Source organism: Phoxinus phoxinus (assembly GCF_949152265.1).
Source record: "Phoxinus phoxinus genome assembly, chromosome: 3".
NCBI classification, from domain to species: domain Eukaryota; kingdom Metazoa; phylum Chordata; class Actinopteri; order Cypriniformes; family Leuciscidae; genus Phoxinus; species Phoxinus phoxinus.
Window position 1 is genome coordinate 10092388 of NC_136878.1, and position 22416 is coordinate 10114803.

General features: G+C 42.9%; 1 protein-coding gene across 1 annotated transcript in view; it reads right to left on the reverse strand.

Annotated features, from left to right (window-relative positions):
* Positions 1–19683: 19683 nt before the first annotated feature.
* galnt9 (polypeptide N-acetylgalactosaminyltransferase 9) overlaps positions 19684–22416 on the reverse strand; it is an 84938-nt gene continuing 82205 nt past the window's right edge. The window contains 2 exon segments of the mRNA XM_079607852.1: positions 19684–20809; positions 21511–21678. Coding sequence (XP_079463978.1) covers positions 20663–20809; positions 21511–21678 — 315 coding nt within the window. The 3' untranslated portion in view covers positions 19684–20662.

Here is a 22416-nt window from a genome sequence, read left to right on the forward strand (position 1 = left end):
GTTTGTTATATGAGCTGTTCATCAAATTATAATTATAATGTGTGGTTTCCATTTGAATATTGTGATTGTGTTCTTGTCTGTGTACAAATGTTTTTGCACAAAAATGTCAGACTTCCAGTCTGTTGTGGCGATTTGTGACTCTTTCTGCAGGTTACATATTTACCAGTAGGTGGCGGCATGTGATTGCCTTTGTGAGTCACTGAATCATTCCTTCAAATGATTTGTTCAAAATGCTGATTCTTTCAGGAAGCAACTCGCTTAATGAGTGAGTTATTTATTCAAACGAGAGCCCAGTACTTCAGCTATCCAGCTCTAAAGAATTGGATGTGCTCAGTATCAATGCAGGAGAGGTTGAGGATTCCCCACCTCACTCTCCTGCCTACAAGTAGCTGGTGGAGGTTATAACTCATGCCATGGCTAAGTTAAACATCATTTGGCTGGCCAAGAAGCATATGTCTGTCCTAAGAGCAAACTAGACGAATGTTTCCTGCCAATATAATCTCAAGCTCAACGTCGGTGCCTGCCATTTTTTCCCGATCTTCATACTGAGGTGTCGAGATCGTGGAAAAAACCCTCTTCAGCCCGGCTTTACAGTCCCCAAGTAATGAATTATTCTAATTTAAGGGGACTGAAAGAGCAGGCATGGGGCCAAAAGGGGAACAGATACTTGCCAGCTATCTGTCTCCTAAAACGACATTGTCCCTTGAGGCCCCGACATTACAGAACAATGTTGGCTTTGGTGGGTAAGACTTATATGGCAGGAGGTCAGGCCGGTGTGTGTCTGCATACTATGTCACTGCTGACCTGCTTCGAAATATAGATGAAGGTGAGGGGATTTTGAGAATTAAGCTGGGCCACAGATTTGTCTCTCTGGGCCGCCAGGTAGACAGCCACAACCATTGTTGTTCTATGGCAGCCCTGGTGTCTATTGGTAGGGAGAGACATTTCTGGCTCAATTTATCTGGATTAAAAGAAAAATCCTCTTTTTTTGGATGCTTTGCTATCGCCTTCTGCACTCTGGGACAGAGAGGGACAGTTGTCGAGAGATTTCAGGTGACTAAAAAGCAAGCTGCAGCATTTCAATGCTACCTCCTTCACCGAACTCAGGTATCAGGTATGGCTGTCAGCCAGCTCGTGCAGGGCACAGCAAAAAGAGAGTGTTGCATCCTGAGCCCCCCACATTAAGAACGGGGGGTCGGGGCGGCTCTCTCAGCCGGATCTGAGGACCACCATTCTAGCGATGAGGGCTTCGGCAAAGAAGTTATCTGAGGGCAGAAGGGTCCACGCCTCATTGTACGGTGCCCGTTTCTCCTCTGTGTCCTCAGGGGACCGTTCTGCCAACCCCACCACCCTTGATGTTTCGGGCACCCTTGAGGAGCCAGTCTGGTTGTTCCCTGCCGGACTTCTCACATAACATCTGAGCCTCGAGAGCCTTGTTCCCTTAGTAAACCACCGGCAGCTTGGAAACTTCTGCCAAATGTGTCTCAGGGGGCACACTGTACCTGCACATTGTAGAAAGAGGCTACAGAATCCAATTTGATTCTCGCCCGCCTCGATTCAACGCTTCCCACTGTGGTCGGACCTGAGCAGGCTCTGATAATGAACAAGAAGTAGTCACTCTCTTGGACAAAGACACCTGAGAGAGAGCTCGGGTTCTACAGCCGATACTTCCAAAGAAGGTTGGGAGTTGCGTCCAATGTTATTGCATTATTGCGCCCATCTAAATCGATTGGTCAAAGATTTCAAGTTCAAGATGTTGACATTGAAACAAATTGTGACTCAAATCAGATCAGAGAACTGGTTTGTCATGATAGAACTCAAGGATGCATACTTCCATGTATGCATACTTCCATGTATCCATCCTTCCACAACACAGGAGAATGAGGTTTTCTTTCATGAGGTTTGCTTTTGGGGACAAACCCTAGCTCCATCACCCCGCACTTTCACAAAATGCGTGGATATAGCTCTGGCTCCACTGCAAGTCCAGGGCATTGACGTATTAGATGATATCGACGATTGGTTTATATTAGCAGTTCGGCAATGAGATGTCATCCTCGCCCATATGGAAGTGTTTGGTTTGAGGCTGAATGGAAAGAAGAGTGTGCTTTCTCCAGCACAGAGGACCACTTTTCTGGGCGTTGTAAGATTTGACGACGATGCAGGTACGTTTGTCTTTTAGTCATATTGTTTGCAATCCTCACAGCCATAAACTCTTGACTGTTGGGTCTGATGGCAGCAGCGTCCAACGTGATACCTTTTGGTCTTTTGTACATGAGATCTCTGCAGTCGGTGGCTCAAGACCAAGGGGTTTTCCCTGAGGGGCAATCCGTTTTGCATGATCAAGGTTACACACAGGTGTCTTCGTACCTTTGTGATGTAGAAAGAACTTTGATTCTTGTCCCAATGCCCCATGCTGGGAGCTCCTTGTCGTCGCATCACACTTACAACAGATGCATCTCTCATGGGCTGGGGAGTGATCATGAGTGGTCACTTAGCGCAGGGTCTGTGGAGGGACCACCATCTTTCACGGCACATAAACTGTCCGGAGATGAAATTAGTTTTTCTAGGTCTGAAACACTTCCTCACAGACTTACGGGCCCATCTCGTGCTTGTGCACAGACAACACATCGTATATAAATCACCAGGAGGGTCTGTCGTCACGCTCACTTTACAAACTGGCACACCAGATCAGTATCATGGCTCAGGGAAAGCTGCTCTCCCTGAGAGCAGTCTACATCCCTGGGCACCAAAACCTGGGGCAGACATCATGTCGAGGCAGGGGCTGAGGCACAGGGAATGGAGGCTTCTGAAGAAATGACACACTGTTCTCTCAAGAAATGACACACAGTCTGCTATGGTTCTCCCTCATGCATCCAACTCCCCTTTCATTGCAGACGTGGCCAAGTTCTGGAGAGAGTTCATCGGGACGGGCCTGTCTTTTGCAAGGCAGCCCTGTTCTGACTGGCCCGAGTTTGGTTCTTGGAGCTTATGTCCCTCCTTCTTTGGGAGATTTCGATCAGGAGGGACCTACTTTTTCAGGTGGGGGGCTTAGTATCCCCCCCCCCCCCCCCCCTACCCAGAGTTGTTAAAGGATTAGTTCACTTTTAAAATGAAAATTCTATCATCATATAGTCACCCTTAAGTTGTTTCAAACCTGTATGAATTTCTTTCCTCTGCTGAACACAAAGGAAGATATTTAGAAGAATGTCAGTAACCAAACAGTTTTTGGTTCCCATTGACTTCCATAGTATATTTTTTTCCTACTATGGAAGTCAATGGGAACCAAAAACTGTTTGGTTATACTGACATTCTTCTAAATATCTTCCTTTGTGTTCAGCAGAGGAAAGAAATTCATACAGGTTTGAAACAACTTAAGGGTGACTATATGATGATAGAATTTTCATTTTAAAAGTGAACTAATCCTTTAAAGCTGTGGGTTTGGCCTCTGAGGGGGAAACTTTTATACCCTAAAGTGGAGATTATTCACTCGCGGTGCGAGAATCGTCAACTGGACTAACTGCCTGGTTGGTTCAGTGCTAGAGTTCCTGAATGGAATCCCCCTCTTATTTAAAGGTTCACGTGGCGGCCATAGAGGCTTACAACACACCTTTGGGTGGTGAGTCTTTGAGGAGGAATCCATTGATGACACGTTTCCTCTGTGGTGCTGCAGTCTACAGTCAGCACAAGAGTATCGGCCTGGGATCTGGCTGGTGTGTTGGAAGGTCTCTCTTCGGCCACCTTGTTCTCTTCTCAGGTAACAATGGTTACAGCCGTGTCTCATTTTTTCCAAAAATTAATCACCAGCTAATGTGTGCTCTGAAAAAGTACATTTTGCTGTAGGTTTACTTTTTTACTTTTTTGTAGGTCAAATGAATAACCAAACTTTAAAATATATATATAAATACTTGCTAATTTACCTGAACCTACTTGAATGAGAAAAAACCAAAACATATTTTAAACAAGCAATAAATCATATCAGACAACAAAGTTATCATATTTTGCCTCTTTAGCTTAAAACTGTTTTTTAGTAAACAAACTCAACGGTAATTGGTTCTTTTAACTGGAAAGGTTAGACTTTTATTCTTTCTACTGAAATTTTGAACTGTATTATATAGTATATTTAAATTTCATTGTCATATATTAAACATATAGATTTAGATAATAGTTAACTGCTTGCATTTTAAGCATTTATTTCTGAATTTTAGACAAGACTTTCTGCCAGTATGCATATCAAACAATGCCCCCCCCCCCCCCCCCAAAAAAAAAATCATAATAATATATATTGTCATGATTCTGCCCTCGTGTCCTTGATTTTTTCTAGTCTTGAGGCAGGATCATGACAGACCCATGTTTTGTGTGCAAGCACATGGCCTGTTTGGGCCATGTGCTTGTGTTGTCTCGTTACGTAACCCCACCCCCTTGTTATCCTCGTCTTGTGATTATTGTCTAGTCAGTTTCACCTGTCTTCGTCATTAGTGTTCCCTATATTATCCCCATGTGTTTGCTGTCCTGTGCCGGTTCATTGTTTGATGTGTCACATTTTGTGAGTGTCTACCCGTGAGTACCTTGTCTGAGAAGAACGTCTTGATCTTGTGTTTGCTGTTTGTTCATAGTCTAGTTTTTGTCACGTGTTATCCAGTTAGTTACCCCTCGTTTGTATTGCCTCTGTTTTGCCCCCTCGTGGGTTTTGTTTTCCCGTTTTTCTGTTATAATAAACGTTGTGTGCTTTCATACTGTCTGCGTTTGGGTTCATCTGCTATCCTCCTAACAGAATGAACCGGCCAATACAGAACCCAGCAGACAGTGTGTCTTTTCCCACTATTCTACAACCGACTGACCAGGAACTATGGTGGCAGTCAGCTATCGCCGACAGCATAAAGGGCAAGCTTCCTTTCCCTCCCCAGGGTGAGTTGACCCTGAGGAAGTATGCCCAGGTCGTGGAGGAGAGGAGGTTTTTCTTACCGGAGATCCTGGTCAATCGCTACTTCATCGCGGGTCTCAATGTCCCTCCTCCTCTGGCTGAACGGGAGAGATTGGTCCATCGCCCGTTCCGCGACGTGGTGGACTGTTTGTCTCAGAAGGAGCTGCGGGGTCCCACCGTGTCTTCATCGCCGCCTGGCATGCTGCCCGTGATCCCGGAGGGTCGCATTCTGGCTGTCACGACGCTTGGGGACAAGGCTTGTTCCACCACGACTCCTGAGACACCATCCGTGTCCATCAGTCTTTGCGGAAAGCGTGGAAGACGTCTGTCGTGGGAGTCTGCGTCGGAGTCGTCCTCCACCGAATCCTCCCTGCCTGCGGTGGGCTCCCCAGTTCCTGCAATGGCCTCCGCTGCGCCCCCCTTACCGGTCACAAGTCCGGCTACGGCTTCTGCTCCGCGGTCAAGAAGAAAGAGAAGGAAGAGGGGAGCTTTCCGTCCTCCATCTTCCCCTGAGTCCACGATAGTTCTCCCACTCGCCACTGCAACAGAGAGCGCTGTTCCCGAGCCTGCTGCTGTGAGCGAGGTTCCGGAGTCTGCTGCAGGAGGAGCTGTTCCTGAACCTGCTGCAGAGAGCGCAGTTTCTAAGTCTGCGTTGGAGGGAGTTGTTCCTGAGCTGGCTGAGGAGAGAGCTGCGGCTGACTCTGCTGCAGAAGCGGTACTGCGGGCTGTATCAGCTCGTCAAGAGATGCCAGTTGTCGTTGCTGCCAAAACTTTGTCTGAATATTTGTCGAGTCTTGTCAAGATCCTGGATGTTCCTACCAGAACTGCCATGTCTTTTAGCCCCGAGCCAACTGCGTCTGAGAGCGTTGATCCCAAGACAGCTTCAGTGAACGCTGTTCCAGAGTCAGCTTCTGTCGACGCCGTTCCTGAGTCTGCTGCGGAGAGTGCCGTTCCTGGGTTTGCTGCAGAGAGCGCTGTCCCTAAGTCTGCCGCTCGCACTGCTGTTCCTGAGCCGGTGACGGTTCCTGAGCCAGCGTCTGCCGAGCCGGTGTCCCCTGACAAGATGGCCGCCGTTGAGTCTGTGTCTGTTCCTGTTCCCGCTCCACAGCCGCCTGCTACACCCCCTATCATGTGTCCTGTTTTGTTACCTGTTGTTTCCCCCGTCAAGAGTAATGTTCAGTCCTCCACTGTACCCCCTGTCACTGTTCAACCCCGGACTGTTTCCCCCAGGGCTTCTCCTCATGTGTCCCCTTCCAAGTCTGCCCGGATTCCTCGCCCTAAGTCCTCACCCTGCAAACCTAAGACCCCCAGTCCTCCTATCCACCCTGGACCACCCCCCATGAACTCTGTGTTTCCTCCACCTCCCCTTCCATGTTTGTTGTTTTTAATTTTTCACCCTAACCCTGCCATTGTGTATTCGTGTATGCCTTTGTTATTATTTGTCATGTATTGTTGGTTTGTGTCTTTGTCACAGTCTGTCTTGTCCCGTGTTTAATGTCCCCTTGAGGAGCGTCTGGAAGCCGCTCCTTAAGGTGGGGGTTCTGTCATGATTCTGCCCTCGTGTCCTTGATTTTCTCTAGTCTTGAGGCAGGATCATGACAGACCCATGTTTTGTGTGCAAGCACATGGCCTGTTTGGGCCATGTGCTTGTGTTGTCTCGTTACGTAACCCCACCCCCTTGTTATCCTCGTCTTGTGATTATTGTCTAGTCAGTTTCACCTGTCTTCGTCATTAGTGTTCCCTATATTATCCCCATGTGTTTGCTGTCCTGTGCCGGTTCATTGTTTGATGTGTCACATTTTGTGAGTGTCTACCCGTGAGTACCTTGTCTGAGAAGAACGTCTTGATCTTGTGTTTGCTGTTTGTTCATAGTCTAGTTTTTGTCACGTGTTATCCAGTTAGTTACCCCTCGTTTGTATTGCCTCTGTTTTGCCCCCTCGTGGGTTTTGTTTTCCCGTTTTTCTGTTATAATAAACGTTGTGTGCTTTCATACTGTCTGCGTTTGGGTTCATCTGCTATCCTCCTAACATATATATATATAATATATATCTTCTGGAGAGGGACCTCAAATGCACTTTCAAATAAAGTATGGGAATCACATCCTCCAGGATCACATCAGAGAGCTCTTCTATTTTTTTCAGTCTTCTAAGAGGCAACCATTATAACTGTCACTTCTCATGATGCATAAAGGACTCTGAGCCGATTGGATGACCTTGGCAGAACTAATTTGCATAACCCTCAGTACCCCACCACTCCTGCCAGTGTGCCATTCTCAGTTAAGACATGAAAATGCAGCTTGCATTTTGGAAAAAAAAACACACACACCCTTTTCCCCTCTCAGACACAAACACTCCAAGATATAGACACAGCTAGTCATTTGCTGGAGAGCTTCAGATATTATAAGATCTGCAGCATTCAGTCTAAACTTATGACTTTGCAGAGTGCTCACTGATGCTGATCTTATGCGGCGAATTCATCCTTTATTGGTCTTTAAAAGTAGAAGCGACGTCGCAATGTAATTATTTGAGTATTGTGGATGTTTCCGCATAGCTTAATGCAAGATAATTAAAGAGTTTGTGACTGCAGACAGAGATGGGGGAAAGACAGACAGATGATTGCATCTTCGCAGTAAATATTTTGCATAATAACCTCATAATTAAATCAAAGGCTTTTCGAAAACGAAAAAATATAATTTACAAAAAATTTAAAGTAAAGATTATTTATGTCCTTTTTGATGTTCAAACAAAACCTACATCACTGCACAGATAATTTTTTATTTCCTTTATATCATTTATATGTTCTGATAGATTATTAGTTTGTGATATATTTCTAGCATCAACTGATACAAATCTATATTTCATATCTATTGGTTGTATGCTTTCACAATAAATCTCACATTTACATTTTTGTGAGTGGTGAGATGGTCCTTCCTTTCGAGTATTGCAGTGCGTTTAATTACATTTTTCAATATTGGTCCAAACAAATCCTTACATTTAGAACAAATAGAGATTTACATTTAAATCGACATTTTATCATAAGAGACTGGCAGAAGTGTAGCACAAAAGAAGATGTTGCATTCTCTCAGGCTTTAAGCGAAAACTTTTCTCATGCTTGTCTGTCTTTGTTGAATTCAATCTGATATGTGGGCATGTAAGAGTTTAGGAGATCTCATAATCTGTATCTTTAAATTCATTGTTTTAAAGTGTGCATTCATTTACTATGTTATCTAAATTTGGATTTTCAGAGAGCTTATATAATTTATATTGGTATACAGTATGAATTAAGCTAATCTTACCAGCAGACCGATGCCCAGATTAATTGAACACTATCATAAAAATTCTATTCCTTGTGGGATTTTTTTTAAAAGATTGGTCTCCCAGCCAATGTTCAGCTGGTTTGTCTCAAAAGTCTAAAAACCCTGTTAAAATTACCATAACAGACTAGCCACTGGGCTGGGAAACCATCTAAGACTAAGCTGGTTGAAGCTACTAAAGGAATATAGGGCCAGCTTTTGAATTACAGTAAAACCATGACCAATTTTGTATGATTTTAAAATTGTTCCAATGACATACATTTAATGCAGTGCTGTGGATCAATAGAAAATCAACAGGGACCATTTGAAACTCTGAAGTAAAAATACAGGACCTTGCAAAGATCACTTGAGAACGAGTGCTACAGCTTTATTAGAAAAATGAGGAGTGCAGACTCAAAATCATATACGAGAGCACTTAAATGCACCGCACCCCACTTAAAGATGACCAGTCGTGCTGCAATTCAGCCAGAATCTCAGTCAGTGACCTTGACGTCTCAGCCAAAGACCGTCCCACAAATAAAAAAAACAAAAAAAACAGATGTGAGACCAGTGGCCTGCTGTGACCGGCAGGCAGGAGGCAGCATCAGCCAATCAGAGGTTAGACGCACTGATATGGGCACAAGTGGTTGTGCTAATGAGTGTTCTGCACATTTCTAAGTCAAGGGCAGCAAGAAGAGACACAGTGGAATCCTGGGAATCATAGACATTCACTGAATCAACTCAGAAGTAAATTCGAAGATGATGATATTTCAGTTTTTTTATTTAGTTTAGGTGTCAAAAAATCAAAGAATTAATTAACATGACATTCACCTTCCATCCAGTGTACTAAAAAAATATTGCAAATGCTACTTTTTTTCTGAAATTAAAACAGTTCCTGTAAGAAAACTCCTGCAGCCCATTAACTTTTGAAGCAATCATAATTCAAAATGATTTTTTATTTATTTTTACCTAAATATTTGACAATATTTGACATCAAGCGTCGCGTTAGTTCTGGCAGGTCACGTTAGTCAAGCTCGCATCAGCTGACTCTCAGCTGATCCACGTCTACAGTACCTACTGTATAGGAATACGACACCTATCACTGTAGACATTATGGGTAGGGTTAGGTTTAGGGGTAGGGGTAGAGTAAGGACTCAATTTTGGGACAGGAATGTTATTCCAGGATCAACAAAATATGTTGATCCAGGAACATGTCTTACTTGGCAAAATCACGGTGACCTCCTCCATCCCCAGCTCCTCCTCTCGTCTAGTCAGGATTTGGCATTCTGATTCCCATAGAATCAGATGAAAATTCTCAAATTATGTTTTGCATTGAAATATTGACATTAATGATATCTGCAATACATTGATGTTGGTTCCAACTTCTGTTCTATTTACCCTAAGGGGGGTTATTGCTGCTCTCCCAGCTCTTATCCATAGGCTACATGGATGCTCAGGGAGTTGTTCTTGCCCAGAACAGAACCATGCCGCCAGTGTGTGTGTGTGTGTGTGTGTGTGTGTGTGTGCGCGCATATATGAAAGTCACATTGAGGTGTCTGCACTAGACCAGATCTCGACAGGTAAATGAGAAGAGAGTGACCAGCCGCATCTGATCAAAGCAGTCCAGCTGACGTGTGTGGTTTGTGAGAACAGGTCATTGACTGCATTGAAGACCACAGCGTGTCTTGAAATGACTTCTGTCAGCTGCGGGGCAAAGATGTGGTATATGTGGAAATTCATGAATGCTCAATGCTGATGTTGATGCAGTCAGACCAGAAAGGAATAAGTTACGATAACCCCAGTGCGTGTATATTGTGGGACACAGCGGCATGTCTCTTACCATGACTGTTAATCTGTACTTTAAAGGAAAATATTAACAGATGAAACTTCAAATTAACAGATTAAACTTTTTTCAAACAACCTTCTTCCTGAACCCCATACCAAGCTCATTTGCTATTGGCCAAACAACTGATAGCCACGCCCCACATGCACAACAGTCATTGATAAGAGAAATTGAACAAAATTGACAAATGTTTATCTCACAAATCTCTCGTATATGAGATTCTCTATGCATTTTAATATATCCATGCAGCAAACAGCTTTAAAAATAAATGATTGCTGTTGCTACTTTATTATAATTGTCAAAGCTCTTTCAGGTGTATTTGCATACAAATACAGGCATGCAGGGTCTGGTTTTAATTGTGTCTTGGAGCGGCATCTTTCTCTCTCTCCTCTGGAGATCTCATTACGGTTTCTGCAAGCTGTTCGGCCTCAGCGGTTGTCGCATGCTCATCATTATAACACGGTTTTGCTCACTGATCTGAGAACGGTTGTGGTGGACCACCTACTGCGTCTAAAATTATGTTGAAAGTGCTCATTCGGGATCAGTGTTTAGAGGCACATCCACACCTATGTTGTTCATATTTATTCTTATTATATACACATCTAATGAGTGACAAATATGTACTTACCGCCAGTAACATTTACAAGAGATCACTTGATTCACTTCCTGTTTTGCCAACAACACCTTCTCACTTGAGTTTTATTCCCACCGGTTGCTCAGACTTCTAAAACCAGCCCTTACAAAATACTATGGCACTGTGGTGATTTCAGATGATAATACCACCAAAAAAAGCTTTGATATAGACAGTGGTACGAATGATTGCCATATTCATGTACTCTTATTTATATTGACATTCAATGTGCTTAGAGAATATTATAGGGTAATTCTGCATATGAAATGAAAATAATGAAATATTTTTCCTGAAGAAAGACTAACCTAATAGTGTTGAAGGCCAAAATATTAAATGCCATGGATTAATATTTACTGGAAAACTCAACTATAGAAAAAAAATGTGGTAAAGAAGGTAAGCACCACAGACAAACAAAAAAAAAAACATAAAAATGTTCCACTTTCACTTCCCTCAGTGAAAGTATTCTTGGCATGGTGTCCTTGTGACCTGCTTCTCTACTTCTTCTCATTCCCATCCTGCCTTCCTCTTCAAAGCTCCCTATTACTCTGTCCCGCCATCCATCCTGAGTGTCAGAGGAAAGAATGGAACGGATAATGTGAGCCATACATCAGTTTCCACTCTCCTGTGTTGTGAGGGGAGCTGCCCTTGTCAAAGGCGTGAACCTGTAACTGTCCTCTTTGGGTAAATTGAAAGCTGTCTCTCTCCTTTTGTGTCCCCTGGGTGTTTAACAACTCTGGGAGTGAAAACATTAACATTTCACAACTTCTGCTTTTATCCTGCAAGGCCAGACTACACAACACATTTATTTTGTCTCTCCCTTTAACATGAAAGAGATACTGTTATGGAGACACTAGTTGTTTTAAGACATTTACAATCATAATATCTCTTCTGACAGAGTGAAGATAAAAGTAAAGACATTTATTGTGGTTTTAGACACAACAAGACTTAAAGGGATAGTGCACCCATGAAGATTCGAAGTACCTGTATGAAGATATTTTGAAGAATGTTGGTAACCAAACAGTTGATGGGCCCCATTGACCTCCATCGGGAAAAAAATCGGAGTCAATGAGGTCCATCAACTGTTTGGTTACGGACATTCTTCAAAATATCTTCTTTTGTGTTCAGCACAAGAAATAAATTAATACAGGTTTGGAACAACTTGGAGGTGAGTAAATGATGACAGGATTTTCATTTTTATGTGAACTATCCCTTTACGTAATGTGCATATTTTAGAATTTGTTTAACGAATCATTGTTAAAGGAATTTAGTATGGCATTTTGGTCCCTTGATGTGAGCTTATTTACAGGACATTCTTTTTATTTGGAGCAGCCAGGGATTAAAGTTAACATCAAGGGAAAATTCACCATATGTATTTTGAAAATGTGTGTTATACTGTTGATCTTGTGAATAATTGTGTGTGTGTGTGTGTGTGTGTGTGTGTGTGTGTGTGTGTGTGTGTGTGTGTGTGTGTGTGTGTGTGATTTTTAAATAAATAACTAATTTAAAAATGTTTTTAATAAATAAAGATTATTGTTAAAGCAGCTATTGTAACATAAATCAAAAAGTGATTAATATAGCCTATATTAAAAAAGTGTATCTAGACATAATATGCATATTTCTGAATGTGCATCAATGTATAAAAATGCTTGGAACCAGATGATGTAGTTACTCCCACCCGCCAAATTCTGACCCCATTTGCACTTATGGAGCCAAACTCTTTTTACGAACTTGAAGGCATAAATGGAAGAGATATAAAGAACGTCGTCTGTTTGGCTTAAGTTTTTAATTAGCTAGGGGGGAAAAAAGATCCCACACTTTGTTGTTTACAGAGCCCATGGCTGTCACAGAGACTGTGTGAATTCTCACGACACCTATTTCAGGGATATCTGTCAGGTAGAGGGGCATTTTATGCATGGTATTCAAAAGCACCTATTAAATAACTTCTCCTGTCACAGTTTAATGTGCAGAAACAAAGTAAGCCTTTTGTAGGCTAATTTCCCCAAAGACTGTAAACACTGTGACTCCATGGAGATTTTAAAACATGCTGTGCTTGTTTGAGAGCTCCCACATGTCAACTTATGAATCATCCAATGGTATGAGTTTAGGGCAGAAATATATATATATATTGTTTTTGTTTTTTTTACACCACTGCAGAAAGGGTGGCAAGTGGAAGGGACAGTAATAGTGTTTTGGAAACCTACTTGAAAACAATAATTTGTGGTTATTCTCAGGGAATGTCCGTATCTCACCAGTTTTGTAAAATCACCCCACAGCAATGTTTGGATTTTAACTTTAACACAACCGAAATAACCAAATTTCATTGCTATACACCTCTTGCTCGGGCAAACCATTTATATGTTTACGTAGATTTCACATTCCACCGCTTCAGACACGTCGATGCGTCCGCCATCTTGGAACAGTCAGCGTGTCATCACTCACAATAAGAATCAATGATGCCACAACATTGCACAGCTTCTGGTTGTGAAACCACCGAGATTTAAATTCCCGAAAAAATGGGATCATCTTTTTGTCACAGTGTCTGGTTTGTGTATCCCCGGGTATCCACTAGAGGTCCTCGCCCCCACGGTGTCTGTCACATTATGAACTGCATTCCCCACAATCCTTGTCTGCACTAATCACTGTTCACTGCACTCAGCTGTTCCCCGTCATCATTGTTCCCAGCTGTTCCCTGTTTCATTGTTAGTTCTGTGTGTATATATACCCTGTCTGTTTCAGTGTTTGTCACGGAGTCCTTGTTAATGTCCCCACACTTCTGTTCCTGTTGTTGCCTGTACCTTGTTCTTGTCTTGTGTCTTCGGATTGCCTTTATGGATTATGACCCTTGCCTGGACTGTTTTGTGAGTACGGATTACCCCTAATAAATACTGCGCTTGGATCTACCTTTTCCTGTGTGTGTTCGTGACAGAAGGATTCCGTCAAGCCTAGATCCAGCAGTATGAGTTCCAGCTTCTCTTCCCCAGCCATCGAGCGGGAGAGGAGGGATTGTTTTAAGGGGACCCGTCTGGTTATTTTTCGTGGGACCCGGGGAGGTCACAGAGGAGGAGGAGGTGGTCGAGAACAAGGCCAACACCACCCTCCACCTTGGCCCCCCTTCGGCCCTGGGTTGGTGAGATCCAGCCCAGAGTTCCACCCTCCGCTGATTTCGCCCAGCCCAGAGCTCTGTTCGCCGTGGTGCCCGTCCAGTCCGGAACCGGCACATTTTCGTCAGAAACGGCGGAGGAAGACCTTCAGCCTCCCCAAGGACCCGGAGGCCGTCCCCTCCGAGCAGCCCGCTGTCGTCCCGGAGGCCGTCCCCTCCGAGCAGCCCGCTGTCGTCCCGGAGGCCGTCCCCTCCGAGCAGCCCGCTGTCGTCCCGGAGGCCGTCCCCTCCGAGCAGCCCGCTGTCGTCCCGGAGGCCGTCCCCTCCGAGCAGCCCGCTGTCGTCCCGGAGGCCGTCCCCTCCGAGCAGCCCGCTGTCGTCCCGGAGGCCGTCCCCTCCGAGCAGCCCGCTGTCGTCCCGGAGGCCGTCCCCTCCGAGCAGCCCGCTGTCGTCCCGGAGGCCGTCCCCGAACAGCCCGCTGTCGTCCCGGAGGTCGCCCCGGGGCTGTACACCATTAGTCCTGCCACGGCAAGGAGGGCTGTCTTCTTTTTTTATGTGGTGGTTGTACTGCACGCACAGAGGAAGCACATGAGTTCCGCCCAGCCAGAAACTTCTCACGTCACGCCTGCCGAGCCTGAGCTTCGCGTCACGCCTGCCGTGCCGGAACAGCCCGCTGTCGTCCTGGAGGCCGTCCCCGAACAGCCCACCATCAGTCCTGCCACGGCCAAGAGAGCGGTCTTCCTTTGTTATGCGGTGGCGGTACTGCATGCGTGGAGGAGGCACAGGCTGTCTGCCGTTCCAGAGACTGTCCACTTCACGTCTGCTGTTCCAGAGCCAGTGTCTGCTGTTCCAGAGCCGGAGCCAGTGTCTGCTGTTCCAGAGCCGGAGCCAGTGTCTGCTGTTCCAGAGCCGGAGCCAGTGTCTGCTGTTCCAGAGCCGGAGCCAGTGTCTGCTGTTCCAGAGCCGGAGCCAGTGTCTGCTGTTCCAGAGCCGGAGCCAGTGTCTGCTGTTCCAGAGCCGGAGCCAGTGTCTGCTGTTCCAGAGCCGGAGCCAGTGTCTGCTGTTCCAGAGCCGGAGCCAGTGTCTGCTGTTCCAGAGCCGGAGCCAGTGTCTGCTGTTCCTGAGCCGGTGCCCGTGTCTGTTGCAGTTCCTGAGCCGGTGGTGTCTGTTGCAGTTCCTGAGCCGGTGGTGTCTGTTGCAGTTCCTGAGCCGGTGGTGTCTGTGACTGTTCCTGAGCCGGTGGTGTCTGTTGCAGTTCCTGAGCCGGTGGTGTCTGTTGCAGTTCCTGAGCCGGTGGTGTCTGTTGCAGTTCCTGAGCCGGTGGTGTCTGTGACTGTTCCTGAGCCGGTGGTGTCTGTTGCAGTTCCTGAGCCGGTGGTGTCTGTTGCAGTTCCTGAGCCGGTGGTGTCTGTTGCAGTTCCTGAGCCGGTGGTGTCTGTTGCAGTTCCTGAGCCGGGGGTGTCTGTGACTGTTCCTGAGCCGGTGGTGTCTGTTGCAGTTCCTGAGCCGGTGGTGTCTGTTGCAGTTCCTGAGCCGGTGGTGTCTGTGACTGTTCCTCCTTGGTCTTCACCGCCATGGCCGCCCGAGTGGTCGTCTTCACCCTGGTCGTCTCCGCCATGGCCGCCCGAGTGGTCGTCTTCACCCTGGTCGTCTCCGCCATGGCCGCCCGAGTGGTCGTCTTCACCCTGGTCGTCTCCGCCATGGCCGCCCGAGTGGTCGTCTTCACCCTGGTCGTCTCCGCCGTGGCCGCCCGAGGGGTCTTCTCCGCTGTGGCCGCCCGAGGGGTCGTCTCCGCCCTGGCCACCCGATGGACTGTCTGTTTTGCCCTGGCCGCCGCTTAAGCCGTTCCCCCTTGTTCCTGTTCCCCTCCACGGACCTGGCCCTCCATCCCACCCCCTGATCCTCCACCTTTCCACCTTCCGCCTGTACTCTTGTTTTATTTGTTATGTCTTGGAGCGTCTGGTAGCCGCTCCGTAGGAGGAGGGTTATGTCACAGTGTCTGGTTTGTGTATCCCCGGGTATCCACTAGAGGTCCTCGCCCCCACGGTGTCTGTCACATTATGAACTGCATTCCCCACAATCCTTGTCTGCACTAATCACTGTTCACTGCACTCAGCTGTTCCCCGTCATCATTGTTCCCAGCTGTTCCCTGTTTCATTGTTAGTTCTGTGTGTATATATACCCTGTCTGTTTCAGTGTTTGTCACGGAGTCCTTGTTAATGTCCCTACACTTCCGTTCCTGTTGTTGCCTGTACCTTGTTCTTGTCTTGTGTCTTCGGATTGCCTTTATGGATTATGACCCTTGCCTGGACTGTTTTGTGAGTACGGATTACCCCTAATAAATACTGCGCTTGGATCTACCTTTTCCTGTGTGTGTTCGTGACACTTTTACAGGTGAGAATGTGTTGGCTTGTGTTTTTATATGCATTTGAATAAAAAATACAGAAATTATTTTAGGAAATATTACAATTTGAAATACCTGATTTCGATTTAAATATATTTCAAAACACAATTTATTCCTGTGATTGAAAAGCTTTTTTTCAGCAGCAATGATAATTTGGCACTCAAGAAATATTTCTTATCAATCTTGAAACGGTTGAGCTGCATAATCATTTTGTGGAAACCCACGATTAGTTTTTTTTCCAGGTTTCTTTGATGAATTGAAAAGGTTAAAAAGAACAGCATTCATTTAAAATATAATTATTTTTTGTTATTAACTTGTTTGTAACACAAGCTGGTAATTATGAGACGTGGCACAAAAAAATCAATAACAGCAAAGAGTGTAAATAAACCTACCAATTACATTGTCTTTCAACATCATGATCGATATTTAATGATTTGGATCTATTCTAAGTGGCTTGTAAATATAACAAAACATCCTAATTACAAGTAAATTGTAAATTAGAGTTTTATTCATACTAGTTTTTTTACTTATTCAATAAAAAACGCACTAATTCTATTTAACTACAAAATTGTGTTTTTCACACTTCTGGCTCAGAGCGCAGGACTCAGCAGGTTTACTGCATTATTTGGTCATCCTGAAGGAAGCAGATTGTGGAATGATTCATTGGTGCGTGCTCACTGTGCGTTTCCTCCTATGACTTCATCGCTGAACTGCATCATGTGTAAAAAGCATGAGCAAAAACACAGGCGCCCCAGCCTGGTTATATATTTTTTCCTATTTGTTTCATTGCACCACATGCCTGCTATGGGCACATTTGCAGCGACAGCGTTTGTTGGGTCTCCAGTGTGGTTTAAAATAAGATCTTCTCCTTGTAGATGAGTGGAGGGAGAAGACGCTTGTTTATGAAACCATTCAAGCTGAACAGCTGAAGCTGGCATAGGTTTCTGCAATCTCTCTAAACACAACGGTTGGGTATCGTTAGAATTTTAGACATTCCGATTCTGCCTATTGATTCTGATTCTTTTCGATTCGCAGTTTTGATTCCAGTAAGGTAAAAACATTTAGCCAAACATTTATATCAAACATGTTTATTCTGTGTCTTTTGGCAAAACGTTTTGTTGCCACTGATTTCCATGAACAAAAATCCGCAGCCTACAAAAAAATCAGCAGCCTAAAGAACATTAACATTTTTCTATGGTTTTAACAAAAATACCACAGCAAAAACAATTGGACTAACCGATATAAATTTCAAACATTATTAAAGACAAATAAACAGTAATAAAATAAGAACAAATTAGCAATAGCACAAATAAATATAACTGAACAAAGTCCAGGTACAGAAATTGTAATCAAATGTAAAATACCACTGCAAAGTTTTCATTGTATAAATAAAATATAGATCAATCCTCATTAAAGTTACAAACGTTATTCAGTCAAGATCAGAGAGTGGTTTTCTTTTGTTCTTTGATTAACAATTAATGACAGCCTGCAGCAGGTTTATTAGCCTGCTGTCACTTTAAGAGCTCATAGGATCCAATACACTGTTCCTAAAGCTGCCTTGACTTGCTATCAGAATTATTGTAAATACTAGTTTCCTAGTAAAAAAAATGGACATGAACGCTCTCTCAAATCAAAATTTTAATGCGATGAGCTCGTAATTACGACTTCAGAAGTGGGAAGTAGGAAATTTCCAATAGCACGTGAAGGCAGCATTAGGCCCCATTCACACAGAACACGTTTTTCCATTCCAATGCTCTACTTTTCCATTGTTTTTCTATGTAAACACGCGCTAGACAGACGTGGATAACCATTGCGCTCACGTCTTGCGTCTTTTGCAGTGTCTCGTGTATGACAAGGCATTCTAAAAACGTGGCGCTCAAGTTAAAATACATTTTTTAAAGCAAAAACGCGTTCTGTGCGAACGAGCCCTTACACATGCGTTTATTGTTACGAGGATATTTTGACATAATTTTGTGTGTATTTGTGCGTTCAAGTGCAAGAAGATGTGTATGAATATCCAATTCAGTATTATGCACTATGAGAGGTGTGTGTAAAGAAAACAGCATGTGTAGCTGAATTGAGTTCTCTTTCGCGTCTTCTTGTGCTTGAAAATGGTTAAAAATCACACTAATATGCGCACAGATCGGAATTTTATTACAAGTATACGATTTCTGACATTAGGTATCTGATTCCAGAATTGGAACCGATTTTTTTCTGATTCCCAACCCAGTAAACACTGTGGAAAACAAATAAAAAAAAATGCCTTGAGAACACACAGATGGTCATATAAGAGTGCTAACAGTTGGATGGCTTCTTTCTGCTGTAGTCAGACATTGTACTCTCTTTTAGGACAGCAACAAATACTTGAGAGGAAAGTAATCGAGTGGCTTTCACTGCAGATGAGAGAGGAAAAAAGAGTGCATACATCAATGAAAAGCAGTAACATTTATATTTGAGAGTTTTTGAGTTTGATTTAAAGGGGGGGAAAAAGCTGCGTGCTGAGATTGATCGCTTTGAGAAGCGTTCAGTGCTCCGGTTGTGTGTTGTGTGGTTTGTAATGATTAGAGTGCACATCCTGTGGGGAAAGTGTGTGTAAATGCAATGCTTTACTTTGGTTGTCTTTTCAGTATCAACTATCAGGCCCCTGGACATAGGTTATTCTCTAAAGCTTGGCATATTTGTCTGAGGAGGCAAAATTCAAGAAATCAAAATTCACTTTTTTTAGCACAAATTTATGGTTTTACTTTGATCGATTTATCAGTGCAAAGTCCAAAATTTCATAAAAATGTACTAAAATCAAATCCTCGTGTAGTTTTTGGTATTGACAACCACATTTACTTACAGGTGTAAGTAATCTCAAATGTCCCGTTCACACAGCAACTTTCAATAGCATCTCGAATACTGTGAAGTCAAGCCTGTATTCTCTTACCAGTAACCATAGCGATTGTGACCAAAGTAATATCAAAGATGGTGAGGTTCATAAAACTGAAAAGTCTTTCACTTTTGACACAACGAGAGCCAATATATGCAGCTTTTTTATCTGGGTAGAGGGCGTAACACCCCACCCGGGTCACGGCACCAAATGTAACTGGTCCCACTCGCTACTCAACCTACTCAGAGTGGGATTCGAACCGACGTTTTTTTTAACATGGACGCTAAAGACCGCAGTTTCTAGCGTCAGTTGCTAGTGCACCTCCTGAGACCAGTGAGGTTTACTTGCACAGCTCTTAGCTGCCCTCCATTTCACAAAGAAAACACAAAACTGACAGGAGCAGCTTTGGTAGAGAACAGTGACTGGATTTACAACCTTCAGCTGACACACAGCCCATATCTCTGTTGCTGTAAGTTACTGAAACCACACATGAAAACCCATGACACATTGTAGACACGCATTTGTGCAGCGCAGAGCGTCTCTCGCACTGTTTGTGACAGACAACTAGTTCCGTTCACACAGGGCAGGTTTTCCGAGAATGCAGTTGTCACTACCGTAAATAACCGTACTGTGTGTGTGTGTGAATGTAACCGTATTAAGGACTCAAATTCAGCACTGATAACCATATTCTGCTGCTGTATGAATGTGGCCTTATTGCTTCCAAATGTGATGTCACCTATTCTACAATATGAAACAACAATGGTCATTTTACTGCACTGATTTTCACATAAAACACATCATACAACATTGTACAAAAGAAAAGAAAACTTGTTTTTATTGTTTTGATCTTCCTGGATTATCATGTTTTGAGTATTTTACAACGTGTTTCTACAATAAGACCTCTTAACATTATATTCATGTTTTAGTTCATTTAAAAATCAAACATTTTGTACATGCTTAGGGAGGAACATTCCCTGGTCTGATGGCATAAAGATGGAGAAAGGCACATGAGTTCTTGAGTGAACACATGGTTTTTGTTGTGCATTAGCAAATAAGTCTGTAAATAAGGGAAAGAAAATACTCACTAGATAAAATAGCTGAAACTATTGTGTCAGATTAAAGTCTACACTACTTTTTTTCTTTTTTTCTTTTGTAGCACTTGGGATTAAAGTTGCAATGTGGATAATCAATTATCCAAAGCAATTCATAGCCTGAAGAAATAAGTGTTGATATGGCAATTGATAAGAAGTAAAACTCAAGACTTTTGTTTCCTCTCTCTTTGTTTATCCGCAACTCTTTCGAATTTTCACTATAACAGCTCATTAGAATTATGCCGCAGTTCGCTGGGAGTCTGAACAGTGGACTTGCAATGAACAAGTCTCTCTCCTGTGATGACGGTCTTCTGATTTAGCTGCTCGTTCAACAGTAAATGCGTCCAAAGATAATATTCCACCTTTGGACGTCTATATTAAAAGCATTTTACCCTGAAAGAGAGTATCTTGCACGCGAGTTCATCTCCTCTGTCTCATCCCCAGACTCCAGGGTAGGTCTATGGCTGCTCTTCAGCTCAGGGAGGTTATTTTTCAGGTTGGATGTTCCTCAGTGTCTGGGGTGTTTTATCCAGTTCCGAATCATCCATTTCTGCCCCGAGCAGCGCTGTACGACCAGCCGCAGGCCAAAGTTCGCATCTTTTGACATTTCAACCTCCAGACAACGTCCTGTGTCTCGGCTTATGATGGGCCCATTCTAAGAAACAAATATTCAAAAACATTGGAAATATATTGAACATATAAATATAAGTGGCATCACACACTACTGTACCTACAAAAATTTGGGGACAGTACGATTTTTTTTTAAGAAAATTTCAAATAAATACTGTTCTTTAGAACTTTCTATTCATCAAAGAATCCTGATTTTTATTTTTACAGTTTTCAAATAATACTTAGCAGCAACAATTGAGCAACAAATAAGCATGATTTCTGAAACAGTTATTTTAGTGTAACAAATATACCATTGGTTAGTTTTTGTTCATATTTTTTTTTATTAGATTACATTTTTTTATGATTTCTGTTTTCATTTTCATTTTAGTTCAAGTTTTAGCAGTTTTGTTGTAAGACACAATATTACTAAATATTTATATTAACAAAAAATTGCTGTGTTAATCTATTTTATCAAATAAATATAGACTTGGTGAACATAAGAGACTTCTTTCAAAAACATAAAAATCTCAAGTGTGGCGCAAGTGTGCTTTGATAAAAAAAACGCAAGTGTGCTTTGATAAAAAAAACGCAAGTGTGCTTTGATAATACAGTATATTTTCTTCGACAAAACAACAATCTTCATTTAGGGAAATCAAATACTTAAGTCTCAAGTGTAAAATAAAATATTAATATGAAGCGTTCAGCAAGCTTATGAATAAATTGTTTTGTATGAGTGCATTCTCTTACCTGAGTAAAATCCCAGAGCCTCTGGGAGGAACGTGTGACAGAATCACATTTTTTCAAGCTGGGAGCCCTTCCTCTTCCATCATCCACCAGGCATTTTGTGTCAGGCAGAAACGTAGTCGACCCCAGGGGTCCTAACTGCAATAAGCCCTCGGTGGTGTACCTTGCCAGCTGAAATGAAACACCAAGTTACAATGCGTACAAGGGAAAAAAAAGATATGGTCAGAAAAAGAAAGTATGTGATGTATAAAATGAAAAAGAAGATCCTAGATTCAGTTTAAATGGATAGTTCACCCACAAAAGAGAATTTCATTTTCTCACATGCATGTTGTTTCAAACCTGTATGATTTTCTTTGAAGCACAAAATAAGATTCGAAAAATGACTTAGTGTCTTTTTGTCCATACAATCACAGTCAGTGCGGTCCAAGGATGTTTTCACAGTTTCTTCAAAATATCTTATTTTGTGTTCTAAAGAAGAAAGAAAGTCAATGTTTGGAACAATATGAAGGTGAGAAAATTGATGTAATTTTATTTGTGAGCATAAATTGTTGTAATTCATGTATGCTTTAGAATACAGACATACTGTAAGGTTGGTCTCTTTATTTGTTTTAAAGACACTAGTGTAAAAGTCTTCAAAAGATGAAAGTTATAGAAGTGCAAGTATACTTTAAAGCAAATTTTTATTTAAAACGAAATATATTATTAAAAATAATTTTAACTCTGGACTTGGTAGAAAATAAAAACCATGTCTAACCAAGTTGTGTTCCAAATTTGAAGTTGATATCACAAAAATTTCGCTAAAAGGTTAAAACACCATGCTTTCGAATGATACCTAATTTATGATTACTAAAATATGTGATAGGGAAAAAAGGCAATTAAAAAAGCGTTCCAAATGTCCCGCTACCCATT